We start from the raw sequence: 19,395 nt of genomic DNA on the forward strand, positions 1-19,395 counted from the left end.
CCAAAGTGGTAAACACTAAATAAAAGTAACGCATAGATCAAATGAAACTGATCATTTAATCGCTAACTTTGATAGCTTTGATGTCTAGAGAATCAATGTGTGCCACTAGGTCACAAACTTTATTGGCAAATAAAGATTACTGTGTACCATTTAAGGGTTCAGTTCAAGTTAAATTTAGATATTGATTTTTGCAAACAGAACAGCTTGACTTCAGCAGCAGGTGTCATAAAGTGAGATTACTGATAAAGCAGACTAACTCAGGGATCAGCCCCAGCCTTTCAGTGTTATGACACTAGCTCATTTTGAAGTTGAGTACATCACCATGGAGACTTTGGCTGTATGGCTAACCTGCTCCACAGCTGATTGTTGTCAGGCTATCAGATTCAGATGTACAATATAAAAAAATATCCTTGCCATTCAACGCTCAGGAAAAAAAAATGGCATCATCTGGAATTTTTCCCTATTGTCTGAGTCATTTTTTAGATGTATTACAAATAATTATATCATTTACTGGCAATTTTGCATGAGCTAAAACATGGTGGCTTATTTTTATTATGCATTAAGAATACTGAACTTTTTAAAATAAGGTTCAAAGATGAGGAACTGGTCCAGAGTCTCATATATGTTTCTATTGCTTATATTCATTCATTTTATAGGAAGTCCTTCTGGAGAGAAGAACATAAAAGTTAGATTTCCTTGCCACACTTCCTACTCCTATAGAAGACATAATGTGGTTCAGCAGCATGTTTATAAAGCTCTACAATCACTCATTATTTAATTTCTACTCATTTCTATTGATTTCTTTATCCCATCTCCTTCTACTGTTAAATCAATTCATTCTGTGCTGGAGCAGTTAACTAACTACTTACTTACCTACTGCACAACATCTGTATGTTTTGGTGATTGGTTATTTCATGTCCTGCTCTTTTTGTGTGAACGTGCTTACAGCTGGATTGGAACATCATGGGTTGACAGAATTGACTTAATACTGATCATGAGCTCTGTATTCAGTTTGTAAGGATTGACAAGATAACGAGTCATCATTTATTCACACATTTGTATATTCATCACCACCTGATTACTGTCCAACACTATCAATAGCAACAATAGAATGAGGGGATATTTCACATTCATGGACACGTTTACATGATTGTAGTTAGTGTGTGATTATCTAACAACATTTCGCAGCATTTTAAACAAATTTCATTGGCTGGGTGAGCGTGTCAGCAGATTACTTTTGTCACAAGTTCAACTATTTTCATCTCTTTTATGACAGGCTGGGCTGTGGTTGGGTTGTTAGAAATCCTTCTAGGACAGAAATAGATCAGAGCCACCAACGATGCTGCCATCAAAAACTGAAGAAGAAGTAAAGATCATCACTGTCTGCAGCACTGCAGTAAAAGATTCATAACCAACAACATCATACTGACATTTTTTTTTTTTTACCATAAATCTAACTATTTCAGAAAACACTTGCTGAAACCTTGATATTTCAACTGGGAACCTCAAGCGTAATGGTTTACATTACTCTTTTTCTACTCGTTCCTTGGCACACCATCCACAGCCATCATTTTCTTTCCTCCGCCCACCCCCGTCCTCTGCGTGTGTGTGTGTGTGTGTGTGTGTGTGTGTGTGTGTGTTGTCCTACCCTCCCTCCTCAGTCTGCTTGTGAACGTAGGCCAGTATGTCAGCAGCTCGGCCAGTCCCCTCACACACCACCACTGGGACAGGAGGGCTCTCCTGAAGGTACTCCAGCACGTTCAGGATCACATTGGGACCCCCCTCAAAGATCAGGGCCACAACAGGAACACCCTGACCGATACCTACAAGAAAGTGGACGAAAGGCCTGCTTACAGTTTGAGCTTAGGTTATATTATTGCCTTCATGTGTTATCCCTTTCACCTAACACAGCCCCACCCAAATGACAGTTTGTGAGAGGTTGAGATGATAATGACCACTTCACTGTTATCACCGTGTTTTCACCAAGCAAAGACAAACCGACTCTATAATAACTACACCTTGAGACTGGATCTGTCTGAGGGATACATCCTAGAACGTGCAATGCTAATTCACTATTAAACATTATAGCCTCTTTCATACATAGTTCCAAGTAAAACGCTGAGATAACCTTTCAGGCACCGTTAGTGGTTTTCACTATTCACACATGCAGCTACATTCAGGAACATTTCCGTCTTGCACCTTTTCACACATGCCAGATGGCGGTAATTCAACACTTATGGATGCCAACTGTCATAAAACACAACAGAAGAAGAAGATGGGGCAAGGCCAGATGTACGTGTATGCAGCGGAAGACGTCTCGTGGAGTCTTGTGATTGGTTCCTTCGCTCCATGTGAAAACGTCTTTTGTCAGACAGACGTAACCCTTTACGTGCTTGCAATGTTACTACTTTCATTTGCAACACAGCCGTACCGGCATTTTCCCTGAAATGTTACTAGGTCTTGAGATGGGAAACTGGCGGTACAGATTTCCCTGAATATCGATCCCTGCTTCCATTCACACATGATCCCATGCAAGAAATGTTCCTGAACATTTCAGGGATACAGCTACATGAGTATTTTAGAACGGGTTTTACCACGAAACACAATGTATGCCTTTTAGAAATGTTGGATTGCAAAGAATAACAAATCATATATATGTATGTATAAAAGATATATCCATCATGATCCAAAATGGTATTACCAGGGAAGTCAAAATGAACACCAAGAATATCTGCATATTTTTCACGCTGATCTGACTGATCATTAGTTTCTCTTCCAGGAAATCATTGTTTGGATGTATTTCTTATGCAGTTTTGGCTAAATAAAGTAATTTTTTTTTTAACTAAAATAATCTAATAATCCCTTTCTCATAATGGTGCATAACTTAACAACCAACACCTTTAAGCCAGCACAAACTGGCAAAAAGGAAGAAAAAAAAATTGTATTGCCTCAATTTAATAAAAACAATTAAACTGCAAATTCTTTTAATAGTCATTCAATAATTTGATGGTAATTTTCTTTAATTTTTGGTAATTTTTTTGGTGTCATTCAATGGAACTTAAATTGATTTGTTAATTGCTATTTCAAATGAAATATAGATGAACATCAGAATTAGCTTTTTTGTTGCTGATTAATACTTAATAATTATAAATAATTAATTGTCCTTTTCTGGTGTCGATGAAGTGTGAGCAGTAAAAATCAAACAAGTAAGATGCATCTGGATGGATCCTTAATTACTACTACACAGCATGGAGTTAAATCACAAAATGATGTCACTGCATTACCTCAGAAAAACATCCCTGGACTGCTTTTGTGGATCTACAGTAACCTTGTACAGTCTTGTGTTTCTCAGAAAAACAAGCAAGGGAAACTGTTGTACTGAAAGAAAATTGCCGGTTTTCTTACGTGCATGTATTCTTTGGAGGTTGATGTGCTTCTCCAAGTCCCGGCGCAGTTTGACCTCAGCACCATACTTGCCCACCGTCCCATCATCCACCAGGAGGAAATGAGAATGGAGATTGTTGAGAACGTTTAATTTGCTGAGTGGGTTCAGTAGCGTCTGATATGGAGCGATAATCTGTAATAAAGTGATAACAGAAAAGTAGAAATGACATGCTGACTTGAAAAAAATTAAGTAACAAACAAGAAAAGACGACTCTACATTGAATAGTGAGGTATCTCACGTCTCTGCCGATGAGATCATTCCTGTTTTCAATAACTCCCCAAGGAGCAATCCCAATAGTGCAAATCTTCTTTGATGATTTCGAACAGTGCTCTTTGAGAGCGTCTCCCACATGTTTCGCCACACCTTTAGAAAGGATGCAAGAATCAATTAGTCAACTTTCATGATCTCTTGGACAGGTGATTTTATTACTACTTAACCTTTGCCATGCCTCACTTAAAATTCTGAGTGGTAATTAAATAATAAGATCGACCTGTTAACATACATTTTTTAGTATAAATCCAAGACCAGTAAAAGTGTGCTAGATCCCAAAGCTCCTGTGACCAATACGCCTCCAGTGGGGCAGGTCCACAACAGGTACATCAGCCGTGGAGTTGTTTGTGAACCACAATCCTAAGCTAATGGATCTCATGGATTCAGCAGTAATTTGTGAGCCAGAAGACCATCCCAACTGGCCAGGGTGCCAGAGAGGCATTAAAAGTAATCACTGGTCTGGGTAATTGACCCTGTGAGTAATGATTTAAACACTATGATCAGACCGCACCATCTTAACGCTGTGCTGTGGCTGCAGACACACCTTGGCCACGACACACAGCCAAATGACATGCTTAGAGCCCAGTATTAAAAACTTCTGCTACATCAAGCTTATCACCCTGATGGTGGCTGTGCAGGTTTGTGTACAATGAACGTGTGAGGCACAGTTCTTTTCTGTGAATCTTCAATTTAATATCTGTGAAGGTTAAAATTAATTAAAACCATTTTTCTTGAGTTCAGTTTTCATTACAATGATTTGTTGAGGCAATTTGACATTAAAAAGTTCCTAAAGAGGTTTAGGTCGCTGTGGAGAAAAACAACTGAAAACCACAATGACATTACTATATTTACATGATATGACTTCAACAAAAACAATGTTCTGACTTTTCCTGTCTGAAATACACCTCTCTAAATTCCTCAGTATTCCAAAAACCACACAGCCAGCAATGGGGGGGGGGGGGGGGGGGGGTCCTACACTTTCCACAGACTAAAATAATCTCTCTCAGACTACAGACCTGTGTTGACCCCTCCAGTGAGAATCCAGGCCCCGGTGGTGACTGCAGCTTTGATGAGGCCCTTGCCCACCACCTGCTTGATGCGTGGGTGCAGGTCAAAGTTCTGAATTCCTCCGTGGACAGAGATGAGGATCTTGGGCAGCTCCATATGCCACTCCTTCAGCATCAGCCGCAGGATGCTCTCTGGCCGCGAGTCGTGGGACAAACGCACATACTGCACACGTTTGCGCAGACACGACAAAAAGCACATGCGTGAGCACGTAAAACAGAGAAAAGCAGCAAAAACTCACATTTGAGAAGCTGACAACAACAAATAATTGGTGTTTTTGCTTGAAAATTACTTAAGTGATTAACTGATTGTCAAAATAGTTGCCCTTTCATTTTCTGTAAATCGACTGATTGATCGACCAATCGTTCCAGCACTAGATTGTAATGTGCGTCGTAATAAAGATTTTTTTTCCTTTTTCATTTATCAAATCAAGCTTGAAGTGGTTGGTTATCAATGGCATACTCGACAAGTTTTCAATATGAACGACACCATGTTATTAAGATTTTTACTCCTCACATTAGTACACAGGGTTAAAACCCAAGTAAATTAATGTTTATCATGGGTCCAAACAAGTTGACATTGAACAAAACATCTTGGATGTTTTTTCATTTTTCCACAATCCATGTAACAGTTATCTCACAAGCTTTCTTTTCACATAAAGCCCTCACCCTCCAGCAAAGAGAAGAATTTGCCCTCCTACCTTGGCTCTGTACGAGTGAGACCCTCCCTGGAAGTTGATGACACCATAGGCATCAGTGGGGCTCGCCTCTGTGTGTTTTTCCACCGACCACTCCTCCAGCTCGGGCATGGACAGGTTGGGGTTTTCCCCCAGCTTCACGTCCGAGTATTTGGTGGCCAAGCTGGCTGTGAAGCCAACATGCTGCCGCACCAGCCGCCCACAGCAGCACCTTCACAATCACCACAATCGCTTTATTAGCAAGTATTCAATTCTAATTATCTTAGTTTTAATGTTGTAAAATCCCAGCATAGACACCACATTGGCCGCTGGGGTGTTACGTCAACGTCGCCACCATATTGGACCAGGCAAGACTGCCTGTAAACAAATACAAGTAAACAGAGAGTTGCGTTTTTTCTGGATTAAAAAGCACTATAACGTTTACATTTCTCAACCGATTTCAATAAGGAGTTTTTATATTCAAGGGTTTATGATCTACGTGGATGTGTTCTGACCCGGAGCACAAGAAAAGCTAAAATGACATAGACAGAAAAAGTCATTTCCACAATGTAAAAAACTTTCTGCACATTTCATGTACACTATTAAATTATATTATATAGGAACGTCTCCACAAGTATTAAACAAGGAAAATTAACCAAATCCATGCTTGACAAATGTGAGGTTTTACAATTCCTCGTGAAAATGAATTATTTTCCACCTTTTAAGTAATTCAGTTCATGTACTGTAAGCCTAACGTTGATACACACTCCTCTCAGGCGTCTAGCAGCGATTATAGTCCAACTATCGAGATTCTAAGTGACTAGAGAAAAAAAACTTTTTTTTTGTACACAAAATCATTGAAATCATTGAAATTAGTTGCGAGATGTAAACGTTATAGTGCTTTTTATTCAGAAAAAACTGCAGCTCCCCTGTTTACTTGTACTTGTTTACAGGCAGTCCGGTCCAATATGGTGGCGATGTTGACGTATTGCAGCAACGGGCTGAAGCAGTAAATGCGGCGTCTATGTATATATGTCTATGAAACCCAGAACAAAGTGGATCATACAACTGTGATAATACTAACAAGAATACATTTTAAAGTATTGCTAAACAATTGTTTTGGAAAGCAGGATAATAATATGGAGGAAACATTATAGACATAGTGCATGGAACAGGAATCCATGACACACCTCATGACTATTAGTCTCTTGTATCCTTCAGCAAACATTGCAGAAAAAAAAAAAAAAAAAAAAAAAACTTTTCCATGTTGGCTCTTCAGTTCAATGAAAACACGAAGCATTGATCAAACAAACCAAAAATAGACCTAAACTAGACGAGTGCACTCAGTAGAGTGCAAATCTCTGCCGGGTGTTTACAGTCAAGATGGCGGCGAAGATAACAAAAGTGGGTATTTATACATCTCATTTGTTCCTAACTTTAATTGATCATGACATATCGGGTATGGAATTAATCTGCAGATGCTCCAGTTCAAGATGAGACCAAACTTTTCTATGGATGTCGGTTTTTGAGCCACGACAAAGGCCAAAATGTGGCCTGCAACAGACCAGGTAAGCCTTGTTTTTAGCCTAGCCGATTGCAGGAAACGCCTTTTGCTATGTCGTAATGCATATTGTAAAATGGTGTGGACAGCTGAAAAGACCAAAGTCTAAGCTTCACATTAGGCTCATAAGCAATCTTATTAATAATTAGCCTATTTGAATTCACAACACAACCCACTCTCAAGGTACAGAAATTTGACACCGACTGATCTAACGTGGCAACAAGGCATGACATGTCTCTAGCGGAGACAATATTCCAAACTGAAGCAGTTGTTGTTAGTGAGTAGTCAGCAATCAATAGGTGTATAAAACAGAGTAGTCAACGGTGTTATAAAATAGGTTTTCAAAAATTGTGAATCACAGCAACCATGAGAGATCCTTAAGAATACAGTCATAAATGTGCACAAAAAACATTGGGCTGATGGGTCCAGTAGTATGCGAGATTAGCGGCGGACAGATACACACATGGACACACATGACCAAATGCATTAACCCCCACCAGGCTTACGCCTGACAAAAACAATGACATCACTGAAAAGTAGCCTCAGGTTTAAGTTAAGACAACAGCAAAACTGACTTTTTCTGCAAACTTAAAGTTTGTGACCACTAGTAGCGCTATGGAGCAATGTTTTTAAGAGCGGGTCCCCATTTTGTTTGTTCTTGTGCTCACACATGAGCACACGGGTGATGTGATACACGTTCCCAGTAGTTTCCCACTATTACACTGATCTACAGAAGGCAGTAACGTGCCAAGAAACGCAGCAATGTGCCAGCAAAGACAGGGAAGAAGACTGCTAGCAAGTAAAAATATACAAGTAAACGACGCACTATTTTAAATATTACCCTCCGAAACAAAACGGCTTTGCATATGTTTACAAGGAAGGAAATGCATTCATAACACTTGTTAGGCCTAAAGGGTACATACATTGCATTTTGGTTAGAAACATTGAACTCAAACAAAAGCCAAGAAAACTTCACATGGCACCTTTAACTTAAGCAATCTTAACAACTTTCTTGGTAAATTGAACCAAAACCAAAGGGGACCCTCAACAGTTACTTGAGGAACAACTTTTTCATTTTGCTGTAAGTTATCGGGAATATTTAGGGATGTTTTTGGTTATCAAACACGACCAAGATTGATCAAAACAAATTCTACTGTATCACTCCAGTGATCATGGCTGGTAGAACAACAGACAACTGATGGACTCAGATCAGTATTTCAACATCAACATATAAAAAAAAAAAAAAAAAGACCCATATTTTCACAACTAAAATATATCTCAGCAGTATGGTATAAAAATGGTAAAACTTTTATCCTAACAAACAACCACAATAACACGGTTTGACAGAATTTCAACATTGCAGGTGAACTTTTAATTTTAATGAGCCACAACAAAGTAATTCTTATTACAATTAACGATCAACTCAAGCCTCTCCTGTTTTCCCACCTCGTTCAATTATCGTTAGTGAGAATGTGCATCCTGACACACAAAGTCAGGAAGTTAATTGTTTCCAGAGAGGAGGGTTTCAGCTCAGTGGAATTACACTCTAGCAGAAATTTGCCTGCAGGTTTCTTGCAGGTTAATCCTGTCTGGTAACGGCGAAAGAGTCAAACATAGAATGAGTAAAACAAAGACCAAACAAATACTTACCGGACTAGCTGTTGGCAAATCTGGCATCCTGGAAGGCATCTGAAAGGAATTTAACATAATCAATCACTAATTTAAACACACACAGACCACCAAAATATGCAAAGTACATTAGCAAAGATACAACGACATTGATAATATAAGACCAGTGTGAGGGCTGATCTCTCCTAGTGAGAAGGAAGTTCTCGGTAGATGAAGTTGTTTGAGGACATTAAGGAAGGTTATCTGTCAGCTGGGCAGGCAGCCACGTTAGATTGGCCTTTAACCAAGAGAGAGATAGGAAACCTGCCAAGGGGACTCTCACTTTGATCACGGTCACATGCGAGCCTTTGTCCCTACGCTAAACGGTTCTGTGTTCACTAACACCTCTGAATCACCTATGAGCAGCAGCACGTACTGTCGTTAGTGCAGGAAAGACAGAGGCAAATTATTGATGTAAAAGAAAACACAAGGAAAAGAGTAACCAAGTATTATTGTGTGTTTACAAGAAGAAAGGAAGGAATGCGATTTATTGAAAGTGTGACTAAAAACAGAAATAGCTTACACACAAAGGAGGTTAAACAGTAAATGTACGCAACTGTGGGAAACTACTCAACAAGAGGCTCACTTTTACCTTTTAACAATTCTTCATAACTGGACAAATGGTTTCTATCAGCTGCTGTACCTTTAAATGGAGCCATTTCATGTGTGCTTCTGATACAGATGTGGTGCCATGTGAATGAGTGGTTTGCATGCCAAGCCAATAACAGCCCTTCATACAAATCTAACACTGCTTTGTAAGATTCCAGTAAGTGTACAGAAAAAAAAACCTGCTACATTTGACAAAAAACAGACCAGCTCTTCAGAAATAAAATTACAAATAAAACAGCACAAAAGGAAATAAATGACTGGAAACTGAATTCATATTTCATTTAAAATCAAATAAATAGGGAAGGTTGTGTCAAGAAAATCCATATGAGGAGATCCAAACATAAAATAAGAAATCCCATCTCTAGCAGTAGAAAATGATATGAGACACAGGTTCATCACTGGCCTTCTTCACTCTCTTAAAACTGTAATTATAGTGACAGACAAACATTAAAATTATGTGGAAACAGACTCATTTACCCATTGGAGAGTAGTGGTTAGGGTTTGGGCCTTTTTTGACACACACCATACAATTATACCGTTTCCATGGCTAACACCACAAGGCGCACTACGGGAGCACAAACACATACCTGTGGGGGTCTTTTGACACTGGAAGTATGTACACACATTCCCTCTTGGTGAAAGAGCTTTCTATCCAGGGTTTCTGGGACTGTGAACAAAGAAACAACAGGTGTATATTGTGAGCAGCTGATATATCCTCATATTTGATTTTGATGTTTATATTTAATAAACTAATAAACTGCAATGCAAATTGTCTCCTGGGATGTCAAAAATAATGCTCTTCTGTTTCAATTGTTGAGTGCTCATACAAATAGCGCTGACATTATATCCATTTTAGTTTCACAGACAGGTTAAGCAAGGATAAAAAAAATATAAGCAGTGAACTCTCCTGTTTTATTTCAGTTAGCACAATGTTCTCTGTAATAAAAAAAACGGACTCCTAAAACAGCAAAAGGGAGTTTGTAACCCCTTAATCCCAGATTTAGTCTATGAAAATCAAAAGGGATTAGAAGGATTAATAAATACAAAAAAAGTAATATATAAAATTAGGACAACTACAGTTCAGGAGCCATATCATCTAAAAGGTGTCTGCAAATGGTTATGAGCTGCAAAACATAGACTCAATCAGTATGATTTTTTTTCAAAACAAGGACTTATGTCGCAGGAATTTTCAATTAAGGCCTCATGCCTTATTGTTCTTCCAGTACAACTCATGGGGACCCACGAGCGATTAGCACCGTTAATCCATACCAGCACAAAGAGGGAAACCTGCAAACACCGTCACCTGCTTTGTACCAAAGCGTTTCAACTATTCCTAAAACTCAAACAATAGTATTACAACAGCCAAGGACGGAAATGTTAAGAACCAGGCAGGTACTTGCTAGTTACTTTCAGCTGGAACTAGCTGCAAATTATCCTCACAAGTCAAATGCAATGTAAACAAGCATTAAGAAAAAGCAACCAAAATGATTTCACTGCCCCCCCCCAAAGGTTTCAATCTCAAATTCCCTCGTTGACTGTATTTATCTATCACAAATATCCAGATTCCTATCTGGTGTTCAGAGTTACATCTGTCATGCCCAATGCTGCCCACAACAAGGCGGCTGTACATCTAAACAAACAGGTCATCCCACCGCTTGACCTGTGACATCGAACCACTGAGTGTGTACCTGGATGTCCTCCTCTTCATCTCTGTGTTTAAGAGCTTTGTACAGGAACATACCAAGGCTCCTTCATGCATCTCCTGGACAAACCACAGTCACCACAGCCTCCCTTCAGCACAACAAATCACTATACTTCTCTCCGTCTTCGTCTCTCTGAAGATTTGCACGCAGTTTCCAAACAGGTCTCAAAGTCTACAGCGATGTTGTTACCGTACAGATCCGGCTCGAGTTAAAAGCTGACTGATCAGTGAGAGGTTGCAGCCTCCAAACTCCATCAAGTGTTAATCTGTAAGAAGCCACTCAGGGGGCAGATGAATGTGTCTGAGACAAACTAGATATTATACTTAGGCTGGGAAGAAAGAGACGAGGGAGGAGGGGGTGTGGGAGAGGATTAGTGGATGGGCAGAGGCCTCAATGATATACACCTAGTTGTCTACTGAAGACACACCACCAACTGTGATTCATGCAGTACACACAAAACCTCTGCCAACAACTCAGGGCCCACACTTACGCTTCAAGAGGCCTCTATTATTGTGAAACTGATTTCCAAGAGAGCAGCCATACAGCATTATTAAAAAAAAAAAAAAACACTTGAGGGCAGCAAACAAATGTATTTAATACACTGACAACTCATAGAACCCATAACATAGGCTTAAATATTTGTGAACGGCTCACTCTTACGTCTCCTATATGGAGAAATTCTATATTGGGTGTGTCTACACATGACAAAAGCAATCTTGATAGATTACATTTATTTCCATCTTAAAAAGGTAGCAGCGCTGTTATAGAACATGTGTGTTTTTCAAGAAGAGTGTCCTCAGTGCTCAGACAGGTTGCTTGAATGATATTTAAAACTTATTTTACACTTTAAATGCTGTTTAGTCAGAGAGTTATATTGCTGACCATAAGAATACTCATTTTGTAGACTAACCCCCAATCATTGTGCAATTGTGCACATCCTCAGAAATGAACGCTACGCGTCCACAAGATGCAGTATGCACATGAACAGTAGGGGCAGTGTAGGGGCAGTATCGGGATTTGACAGGGTCAGGGGTCAGTAGGCGCATCAGCAGCAACAACAATGGCAGAAGAAGACAAGTTAATAGACCACAGTCCACAATTACCCGCATCTGTACGATGTGTCATTGTCATAACGTGCTTGATTTAGGGGCCTGAAATACCATCTATCGATGACGCTGCTGTTGCTTTTTCTGGCGTGATCCCAGAATTAACAAAATAGTAACCTTTTTCAAGTGTCGCCATTTTTATTGTTTACATCATGCAAATCTGAAAGTTGTATTTATATCCTTAATTCTCTGGTGTGCCCTCTAGTGGAATCCTTCAATAACACGCAAACAGGGTCCGAAATTAACACCTGCTAAGCACCAAACACGGGAAGATTTTCTGAGTATAGCTTCAGATAGCCTTACGAGTAAATCTCAGAAGGCTATCCGCCACACTGGTGGGTAAATGTTTGTACCAAAAAAGTCAGTAATAAAATATCTGGCATGATGGCTTGGAGGAAATTACTCTGTTTGTCTCTATACAGTGTAGACATGTGCACCATGTGTTTTTTACACGTGTCTAATCAGTGCCGCAAAGGAGCGCCAGCCACAGACAGTCTCGAGGGCTCCTAGTTTTGAAGCACTGATTACTGTACGGAACATCAGCTACTCGACATCGCAGATCTCCGCTAAACTGTCACTTGCCGTCGGTCCGCTGCTAGCTACGGTTGATGAAATACCTTTTATGTCTTGTACAATAGAATTTCCTGTTAGTACAAAATGGTTAAGTACATTAATTTCTTGTACAGTACACCATCATTACATCATTTATCAATCAGATGCCAAAAATTGCTTCCAGCCTCTCAAATGTGTGTTTTTCTATGTCATATATGACATTAAATTGAATATCTTTTGGTTTTGGACAATAAGTCAGACAAAGTAAGCAAAGTGAAGACATCACTGTGACCTCTGAGAAACCGCAAAGGCCATTTTTTCACTATTTTTTAAAAACTTTTTTCTAACTAAATGATTAAATCAGTTTATCAGGAAAATAACTGGCAGATTAATCATTAATGACAATCATCATTAGTTACAGCCCTAGTCAACAATAAATACACAAAAATGTGGACACAGTGTAATATATACTTTATAGTACTGGTATAGAAGGTGCAATTATGTCACATCTATAGCAGGGTCACAGCAGGGTAAACACAGCTGCATCCAATAACACTGATTGGTGGGTTTGATTTTGGTGTACAAATTAGTGAGCGTTGGCAATAATACTACTGTAATCTTACCTAAGTCAAACCTACTAATTAATCCTTATGAGCTGCAGCTGTGTGTCCAATGCTGTGACACCTCTCTAAACAGTCACTGCAGAAGCAAAACGTATAGCTCCATGTATTACAAAAAGCTTATTGTTTATTCTTCATAAGTTCAGCTATAGTCCACCCAACACTTGTGACGCTAGCATCATGCGCTGACTTGGAAATGTACAACAGGTCATTGACTCCTGAGTGCCCTTTTGTTCATTGAACTGGCAACCTAATCAGAGTCTGAGATCTAATTCACAGTATAGATATTCACTACCTGCTCTACTGGTGACAGATGTGAGACACACCCTGTGACTTATCTATGCTGCGCTGTGGAAGAATGCTTTGGTGTTGATTTAGATCAAACACCATCTAACAAAGTGTTAATGAGGCAGATAAAGCAGGACTGTGCTCTGCTAACCTGTAACCATGGTACCTGAGAATGTCAGCCAACAAAAGAGACTTGAGCGCTTTGGAGTCCCTGCCAAAAACACACACATATATACACACAGATACACACACACACACACACACTCTCACTCTCCCACTTCCTCGCTCCCTCCCTCTTCCTCTCTGGCTTCTTTCTCTGAGCTCAAGCGTAATGCAAGTTTTATGATTGCTTTTTTTCCTGCAGGAAATATAACACAGCACCTTCCCATCTCTCTTGGTACGACAATGTAGGATGCTGGAAGTGTTGTTTATGGGAAACTGCGTGTGTGGTCACATTTATCAAGTGTTTGTGATAGTGAATGTGTTTCCATTGACAGACACTAATTTGGATCACATACCGTCTTTTTTTTTTTTCTTCTTCCTTCTGCCCAAAAACACACAAAACACTCACTGAACTCTGAAACGTTGCCAACGGAGCTCTTCCTTCCCCCTCCTTCTTTTTCCCAACAATGTAACAGGGCTCGCTGGTCAACCCATCATTCCTCTAGCCCTGTCTGACGTAATATGGAGTGAGATAACATCTGGCTTGGCAATCCTATTACCCATTAGAAAAGAGTGGAGGCTACAGGGTCAGCTTTTAGCGAGAGCGGTAGCCAAACGGAAGAGTGGTTCTCAAAGACTGGCTTGGGGAACAACTTTAATTTCTGTTGTTTTATTTTTTTTTTCATTTACTTTGAGAAATTGGTATCAAAGTGCGCTGGCTGTGATATGGCTTCAAGGAGTTTCCCATTACTTGTAATGACGGATATAAAAAGATTTGGGTTTGAAGAGAAACTAAAGGCAAATTTGTACTATCCGCCCTCACCTTTTGATACAAACTATTTAATTAATTAATTATTACAATTTAACCACTGGTATATGGCTATAGTAATCAGCATGGACAAAGAACTGGGGCATCCTCCACGGTACAGTGAGCTAAGTCTCTTGTCAGGAGTTTTTCCCTCGCTATAACCTTCATTCCTCACTACTGTTTCTCTTTGGATTAAGTCGCATCGCAGGAGAACTGCACTTGTACTGCACAACCCTCAGAGGTACTAAAAATCTGTATATAGACACAGACGTCATACATTTCGGAAAGGCAATCAAGTAGAGCTGAAAAGATAAGTCGATTCATCGACCGTGAGACATTAATCAGCAAAAAATTTAATTAATTAAAAAGAAAATTTATAGCAGGAATTCCCTGGTTCCAGCTTCACAGATGTGAATATTTACTGTTTTCTTCAGTCTTATAGGACAGCAAATTGAATATCGTTTGGTCATGGATTTTATAGACAGCAGATAAATGATAGTTAGTTGCAGCCTTATAATCAATGACACACAGCGACAGAGTACAACTACACAAGAGTACTATTAAACATCAACAAATGTAGCGGAACTGCTTTCAAGCCTCTTGGGGGACGACCGAGTCATGTCTCAAGTCATTTGAGACAGAGCCGAGGTCAAGTGTCTCCTCTGCTAGAGCACGTTTTCATAAATCAACTGGACCTCACGACTCAAATCCATCAAGTCTCTGAATGAAAACATGGTATTAGTTCTGGGGTATTTGAGCGTTTTCTTTTCAAATCTGTATCTAATAGTGTTTTTTGAATGGTAAAGGCTGAGTCCTTTTAAGTTATTGGTATAAAATAAGTGTGTTCATAATTGAGCATGTATTTGACTACTTAAATACTAAGATCATAGCACGTACAGAGATGACAGAGCCGCTCGGAACAAAATGTTTGAGGAGGTCCCATGTGCAAAGGAGGGCTAGCAGATATAATTTAGCAGTGCACAATGTCAGGATAATCACAAATTTAAAAGCACAATGACTTAATGAGTTTCTACTTTCCTGAAATCTTTACAACACTTCTCACAGGAGGAAAATTCAATTCAGATCTAAAGTCACAATTTTGATTACTTAAGTCAAAATAGGCATTTATATTGTCTTCATTAAAAGAGAATATATCACACATTCAGAGGACCTTAATTATTCGCACGTCTTATTTGTTCCAGGATCTAGGCCTATAAAAGATGCTAAATGGAGGGAAAGAGTTGATTATAGTCTGCAGATAAGATTCCTGGAAGGCTTCACACAGAAGTAAAGTCAGTTCATACAGTCATGAGACCAAAGTGTGACGGCTCCCTGGCTCTCACACTTGTGCCCCTTGGCATAGCTCTGAAAGACTGCACAGCATGGGCTGATGACATACTGGCATGCCACCCTGAGTCCTACCTCCGAGCAGCTGTATAACCTAGTAATGTAAAGCATGTGATGACTTGGCACATCTGATACTCGTGGTTATGTGAGCCTATGAAAACCTGAGTTAAATCAGTCTAAGGTTAGGAGATAGAAAGAAAGAGACTACTATAACAGTAGAAACATGCATTGCATATGTACATCTATGTGAGACATTCGGGATATGCTAAGTTGCTATTCCCTCCAGTGCTCTTAGCATACTTCAGAGCACATGCAAGTCAGCTGTGTGTCTGACCAGGAGCTACAGCTCTGCAGAGCGGTGGGGTAACGATCAGCTGGATAAGGACTACAGGGGAGCACTCCATTCATAAAATCAACAAACTGAGACTGTGACCAATTTTTCTCTTTTTTTTTTTTTGAAAGCCCAGTCCAAGGCCGCTGGAAAAACTTTATCAGTCATCTTCAAAATGGGCTTGTGTGTGCGGTGCAAATGGATTAGAGCGTGAGATAACAGAGCTCAGAGATGTATGCCACGGTCACTCTGCAGGCTGAAACACGCACCCCACAGACACACACAGACACACTACTAATGCAAGAGTTTATTCTGGAGCACAACACAGTGATGCAAGACCATTCACTACCAGCTCACAGGGCACTAAAGCCTCAGCTGATGACCAGTTCAACCATCCGTCGTTACGTAAGAAACTGTGACTTGCAATAATAAAGCTTTATTACCAATCGTGACACAGATCAAATCATTCTGACTACTCTGGTGACCCAGCATCAGTTCACATCGTGCAGTTAGTGGTTGATCCCTGCTGCTCTGTCAGACTGCTTGGAGCAGTAGCACAGCTGCGTCCCTCATCCAGGGGTAAGCTGGGGCATGTGACCGGCTCAGGCTAGCACGGTGGGAAATAGAGACAGTTTTGCACCGAGGCAAAAGAAAGGCCCCGGCTGCTCTGGAGACTCTGCCAGTAAACGCAACACACCACCGCATAGAGAGATGTAGTGAGAGAATATCAATATTGTGATGCAAGATAAGATTTCATCTGAGATTTGGGTGATGATATTTTCCTCTTCTTACAAGCCACAACACATGTAAATTGAAGGTATCGGACTGAGTTAAATGAACAATAAATGTCTTTAGCTGCTTGCTAAATTAATGAGCAGGATGGATTTATAGCAATATTGAAATTGTAGAATGACTTGAGCTTCAGTATTAAAATTCATTAAAAACAGACATATCTATAGCTGTTTCTCAATAAGTTCTCCACAAAATATACTAAATCATGATACACAAAGATATGATGATTTTAAATACAATATAGGTATTTTGAGTTGATATTGTCAATATGACCCAGCTCTGAACACACGGTGTACTAACAACACTGTGAGGTCAAATCTGACTCCCAACCCTGGCACAATAACATCATCTTCCTCCCATCTCTCCACTCACCCTGAGCTCTTCCACCTACCACACCAGAAAAGGACCAGACAGGAAATTCTTGGGAAAAAGAGGGAGGCCGTGCTTCTTGTCAGGGAGAGGAAGAGGAAAAATTACATCTTACCAAACATAATGTTGAGACCAGTCCTCTCTGAGCAACGTCTGCAGCAGGCCTATGAAACATTTGACTCTCAGCAAACAGCAGCGAGATGGTTTAACTAAAGTCTGAGATAACAAATGAACTACTTCAGCATCTCTAAACTTTTCCAAAAGGTGTTCAGTTTAAACGGACTTGGCAGCTACTCAAGGTGGCATTGACTTGTTACTGGCAATGACAGCGTGCCTTGTCCGACATCTGAGACAGCTGGCAGAAATGTGTCTTAAATAAGTGCCAGCTGCTCTGAACAGCACTCTTCTTTCTGCTCAGTGTCTCTCTTGTCCTTTTTGCAAATAAAACCGCTGCTAACATCAGGCAGCTGCCGCAGCTAGTTAGCTTGGGTTTAGTACTTAGCATTTAGCGCTAGCCAGCTAGCTGTTTAGCCTGCTAACGTTACGCCCGTGTGTGATTTTTGGGGTTTTCTTGCTAGACAGTGTGTCACCGGAGCGCACTTTACTTGTTATGTCCGAGTCGGAGTGTTTCGGCAGAGCAGGCAGACAGTCGGCAAACACAGCAAACACCACCCGGCTCTCGGCTGGTTGCCTGACAGGCAGGAGGCAGCATGCATACGGGGGGGACCTGCCACTCAAAACCCCGATCAGTCACGACGATCCTCAGCGCCAATTTGAGAAGACTATAAAAACCAGAGAAGGCAGCTGACTGCTCACAAAGGATCACATACCATTCTCTTCACCGTTGAGACTCAGGAAGAGCTGCGTCGTGGCTTTTATCCATCTATCAGCGGCTCTCTCGGTTAGCCTTGGAAGGAAAGCCCGGTGGAGGTTGGAGAGATCCGCTTCGGCTGCAGCTCCAACGGAAGGTTGCTTTTTCATAATTGTGCGACTCCAGACTGACGCTGCATGACGGGCCGGCTGACTCAGCCAGCCCCGCACACTGTCACATGGCTGAGGCGGAGCCACCGGCCACATGTGCGCTTTGTTTTAGTTCCCCATTTATACAAACAGCTGGAAAAAACATCAAATAATTGTGATTTCTTCTGTGTCTGTCGCTTGTTTCGTCTGGCTGAGCGTTTACAGACAATGCTCTAGAATAGAGCATACATCCACTTTCTATCAGGGCGCCAGTATTCATTAGTATAATAATAAGTATTGATCATTTAAAAGGACTGCAGTAACTAATAGTTCATTCAATTTTTATCAATTATTATAGACTTCTGGATGATTTATAACTCATAGATCAGCCAGAAGAACAACTTTGAAATATTAGAATATGGAATATTGGAATATATGGAATTAATAATTTAAAAAGCGGATATTTCACAACCTGGCAACTCTAAACTTATTATTACTGGATTCTAACATGTCTATAAAGCATTATTATCAGTATTACTATTCATTGATGAAGCCATTAGTTACTACTTTTAAAAATCTTATTAGGTGTGCCATATTAGACAGTGATATTTTAGGGCGTGCTCTGTTTTGTAGATGTTTATAGTACACTGATACACAGTCCTAAATGAATCATGTCCAAAGAGAAAGAAAATCCATTTAGAATATTTCATACATGCCTGTCAGAAGTTGGACTTTTGTTTGCACTGGCCTAAGGGCCCGTGTTCCCGAGCTGCTCCTTATAACGCTTTTTGCTCAATATAGCATATAACTGACAAGCTCTACTTAATCTTCTACACACTGGCAGCTTCCCTTTTTGCAGAATCCATTTGGAGAGTTTATTGATCAATACTTACTGTAGCACCGTCTGGCTCCCCAGCTACCTCACAGGACATAAAACCCCCCAGAAGTCCTCTCAAAACATGTCATTACTTTCTGTTGTACACTTATTAAATCCAAACAGAACAAGTCATTGTCTGCCTGCAGATAAGCTGTTCATTCAGGGCAAGATTTAGCTCAATGAAAA

At 40.2% G+C, this 19,395-nt stretch overlaps 1 protein-coding gene across 3 annotated transcripts in view; it reads right to left on the bottom strand.

Annotated features, from left to right (window-relative positions):
* trpm7 (transient receptor potential cation channel, subfamily M, member 7) overlaps positions 1-18,616 on the bottom strand; it is a 42,159-nt gene extending 23,543 nt beyond the window's left edge. Inside the window, exons 1-8 of one of the 3 annotated variants that reach the window (XM_042433639.1) lie at positions 18,203-18,606; positions 9,882-9,961; positions 8,668-8,706; positions 5,481-5,688; positions 4,732-4,945; positions 3,684-3,808; positions 3,406-3,577; positions 1,649-1,823 (exon numbers count right to left, since the gene is read on the bottom strand). In XM_042433639.1, the coding sequence (XP_042289573.1) occupies positions 1,649-1,823; positions 3,406-3,577; positions 3,684-3,808; positions 4,732-4,945; positions 5,481-5,688; positions 8,668-8,706; positions 9,882-9,961; positions 18,203-18,205 (1,016 nt within the window). In that variant the 5' untranslated portion in view covers positions 18,206-18,606. Of the gene's footprint in view, positions 1-1,648; positions 1,824-3,405; positions 3,578-3,683; positions 3,809-4,731; positions 4,946-5,480; positions 5,689-8,667; positions 8,707-9,881; positions 9,962-18,202 lie in introns of all 3 variants that reach the window. The other 2 variants (XM_042433712.1, XM_042433799.1) reach the window with 2 other exon arrangements.
* Between the last annotated feature and the right edge of the window lie 779 nt (positions 18,617-19,395).

This window comes from Thunnus maccoyii, chromosome 1 (genome assembly GCF_910596095.1).
Source record: "Thunnus maccoyii chromosome 1, fThuMac1.1, whole genome shotgun sequence".
In the NCBI taxonomy this organism is placed as follows: Eukaryota; Metazoa; Chordata; class Actinopteri; order Scombriformes; family Scombridae; genus Thunnus; species Thunnus maccoyii.